Below are 3,648 nucleotides of genomic sequence, written 5' to 3' on the forward strand. Positions count from 1 at the left end.
TCTCCATAACAATGATTTTAGATAAATAAATGAAATGGAAATAATACACATGTAATAGAGAGCATAATTTATTTTCCCAAATTCGTTATAATAATGAAATAAATGGAGAAGATATTTTCTGACACCTAGAAAAAGACAGCAACAAGGTAACAATTTAGAGTATCTACCTTGTTTAATACCAAAAATTTTCAATAGGAGGGATGTACATACAAAGTGAGGTTGAGTGTCAAATTTTTTTAAAAACCATTTAAAATTCTTGTGAGTATCTCTATCTTACTGAAAATTTCCTGTAGTAGAGAGGACATACTTGACGGATGATGCCATCCTGCTTGGAGTAAAAATGAAAAGAAAAAATATATATTTCTTTAAACTTATTTTATATTCCTGTTAATTATTGAATGAAATTTTGAAATAAAGGACTTAATTTGCATGATACATGAATTAAAACACGAAAACAAAAATAAAATATAAGTTTTATTATTAAAATGTCATTAAGTCACATGAGTCAAGCCCTGTAATTGATACCCTCTATTCATTGGGCCTAATATAAGGCCCTATAATTTCTAAGTTCTTTTTTCCCAGTTTAGTTCTGTTCTAAGATGCAGCGAACATAAGATGGAAAATAGACGTTCCATCTCGACCAAACATGTCACAAAATGCTACCTTACCTTAGTACTTATTCGATTATTCCATCTTCCATTATTTATACTTTTTAGTCATTTATGCATAAGAAAGAAAAGCAAGTGGGATTAGGGTGCGTATTCTATTCTATCCAACCCCGTTCCCGTTGCATATAATTCAGTGTGCTTGATTATTAAAATTCAAAACCACCCACTAATGAGAAAAGGCATGCAAAATAAAGTGTTGTGATATTTAAGATAAAGCAAAAGCCAAAATTATATGCTTTATACAAAAACAAAAATGCAGCCAATTAGGAAAGGTGGCAGAAACAAAGGCCTTGATGCTTTCCCTACCCATACTAGTGAATTGAATTGTCCCACTATGGATGGATGGTAGTTAATAAAGCTGTTCTTTCCTGTCATGTAACCATCTCCACCTGTGGTAAAAAATAAAAAGCATAGCAAAAGCATTAGAAAGTAGGCAAATTGCCCATCTTCGTAGTTGTCATGTGCACAATTTATTTTCACCATTCAGTTTTGTATAAAGTTTCCACAATCCCATGTAATACCCAATGAGAAAAGTTTTTTTTTATTAAACTATCTTATGATGCAAAATATTCACTGACTTTCTCAACCACTAATCTCTACCGATAAAAAATTTAACTAATCAGTTTTAATGGTAAAAAAAACTTTAATTTGACACCACTTGAAATAAAATTACTTTACATTATGTTTAGATGATTGCATATAATATTTATTCTTTGAAATATTTTTGGCCATGAAAAGAAAGTTATACTTATTAGACTAATAAATTTTCAGCCAAAAAGAACTTTGGATTTCCAAAATTGAAGGACGTGATTTATGTTTCCTTTATGTGATTTCACTATTGGAAGGGAAATGAACTGTTAACATGACTCAAATTTTGTGGATAATTTAGGACTCACCAATGGTAATCCCATCTGGGTCGGACTTTGGTCATCCGGTTTTCACCATAGGGATAATCAGTTTCAGCTCTTCTTGTGTTTCTGAAAGCACAACATCCAATGGAATAAATCCCTATGAGAAGAACAAGCATGGTGACGGTGAGAACTGAGAGCTTGTGCCAGTTCCTTCTCATGTCTTCAAGCACACCAGCTTTGCAAGAATCACACTCATAGCAGAGCAAATTGGGAGAATTATTCCACCTGTAGCAATCAGGGTCTTGGCTCATCATCATTGTTGCCACGTTATAAGTGCATGCAGTTGGTGGCTTACAACATCCAGACTGCATAACCCAAAATACAACCATAACTCAACAATCACCACAAAAGAAAAAGGTTTCTTTTGGTTATTTGTTGCAGCAAGACTTTGAAAATTAATAATAGCAATGGAATGATATTAAAAAAAACTTAAGTTTCGTGTCAACTAAAAATAAGATTAAATAAAGTAAATTCATCTTATAAATTGGTTTTAATCTTATATTCTAATCGAGTATTAAAGTCTATTCTAAATCTATAAAAATAGTCATTCATCAATTTTATTCTCGCAATTAAGTTTAATAATATTGAATATAAAAAATATATTAAAAAAAATCAAAGTTTTACATCAATTAAAAATATGATTAAGATAAAATATATAAATGAAGATAATCTTCATTTTAATAGTCAAAATTGTAAAATGAAAATTTATATTTCGCTACCATTTGAAATTAGTACCAGTAATAACTAACAACCCAAAGGAACTAAGGAAAATAAAAAGGTCATCATTAGCCCACTACATAATGAAACCATCTATTTCAAGTTTAGTTTTTCAGTTCATTAGCTCATGATTTCTAGTCATTAGGAATTTTATTTTGCACACATGGGAAGCCAACGAGAGTATACCAAAATTGGAAATCCTAAACAAAACCAAAAGGCAAAGAAGCTACATAATTATTTTACTAACCTGTATTGGAGACATATCCCTCTGCATATAATCAAGAGGGGTCCAAGAGGCAAGCTTGGCACAAGTTTTAGACCCCAAAATACAGCTCCTAATGGTGTTCCAATAGCGAGGATCCTGAATTCTCTTCTTCAACCATGGTGAGTAATCTTGAAGATGATACTCCTTATAAACCCTGCCAGGCACTTCCACACCACCACCCTGGCTAGTCACACCAAAACCAAATATGGTCAAACCCATGAGTGCTGCTATGAGGAACAACATGACCACCAAGTACAACCATAGTGCACATGCCACATGAAAGCATGCACCAATGAAGCCTGCTAATGACACCACAAGCACAACGAATCCTATAACCAAAAGAGGGGTTTGGAGAAAATTTTCACATGTTGTGCTGCTCCTTGCCATCCATAGTCCTGCTCCAATTATAGGTATTGATGCTAAAAGTGTGAACAAGTTCAAGAACCCGATCACTGTGTTGCTGAACCTATACATATCTCTCACTCTCACTCTCTCTAGTTTCTTCTCTATTGGTTTCTTCTTGTAGTGTCTTCAGCTTTCTTTCCACTTAAAAAGGGAGAGAGGCACTCAGTTTTTGCTTTGTTTATGATGTGCTTCCAACTCAAACTTTTGTTGGAGGGTGTGAAATTGAGCAAATGAAATGCGAGTGTCCTTCTTAGTTATTAAGGAAGTTATTGTTTGTTATTGACTAACGAGTTTGCCCTTCTTATATACTAGTGAACCAATTGACATATTTATCCATGTAACTAATTTATATAGAAGCATCAATTCCATGAGAATTTGGGCAAGGCAAGTAAAGAATTTAGAACAAGTGATGGTGTTTTTGGTAACTGCAAATGATGCTAATGCTTTTGAGATATGGACCCCATTTGGACTTCTTAGTGAAGCAAGATCATGAACCGGATTTGGGGTATTCTTAGAGGGGTGTTATAGAATAATGATACAGTACGTGGGATGCTCTGTCTTTCTTATCCTGTCTTATTTTTATACCATTTGTCTATTCGGCTCCACTAGGTAGCCTAATTATTTTTCTTAGAAGAAGTTCCACCAAACTTTAATTCGTCAATGACAAATATACTTTAGTAAA

At 33.2% G+C, this 3,648-nt stretch overlaps 1 protein-coding gene across 1 annotated transcript; it reads right to left on the reverse strand.

The window, feature by feature from the left end:
• Positions 1-850: 850 nt before the first annotated feature.
• LOC109794463 (tetraspanin-6) lies at positions 851-3,253 on the reverse strand. The gene is made up of 3 exons (XM_020353912.3): positions 2,544-3,253; positions 1,565-1,884; positions 851-1,057 (listed from the first exon to the last, which is right to left on the reverse strand). Exons 1-3 carry the CDS (start codon positions 3,033-3,035, stop codon positions 1,018-1,020), a joined length of 852 nt encoding a protein of 283 aa, XP_020209501.2. The 5' UTR covers positions 3,036-3,253; the 3' UTR covers positions 851-1,017.
• Positions 3,254-3,648: the final 395 nt, after the last annotated feature.

The sequence above is a fragment of the Cajanus cajan genome, chromosome 7 (assembly GCF_000230855.2).
Source record: "Cajanus cajan strain Asha chromosome 7, NIPB_CcT2T_4, whole genome shotgun sequence".
In the NCBI taxonomy this organism is placed as follows: domain Eukaryota; kingdom Viridiplantae; phylum Streptophyta; class Magnoliopsida; order Fabales; family Fabaceae; genus Cajanus; species Cajanus cajan.

What these genes read in the sequence shown, in the direction of transcription:
- LOC109794463 (XM_020353912.3), bottom strand. Translation starts at nt 3,035, where the DNA reads ATGTATAGGTTCAGCAACACAGTGATCGGGTTCTTGAACTTGTTCACA. An exon ending in GGGATATGTCTCCAATACAG is followed by an intron (nt 1,885 to 2,543) that starts GTTAGTAAAATA and finishes TGGGTTATGCAG; the next exon opens with TCTGGATGTTGTAAGCCACC. An exon ending in CCCAGATGGGATTACCATTG is followed by an intron (nt 1,058 to 1,564) that starts GTGAGTCCTAAA and finishes TTTTTACCACAG; the next exon opens with GTGGAGATGGTTACATGACA.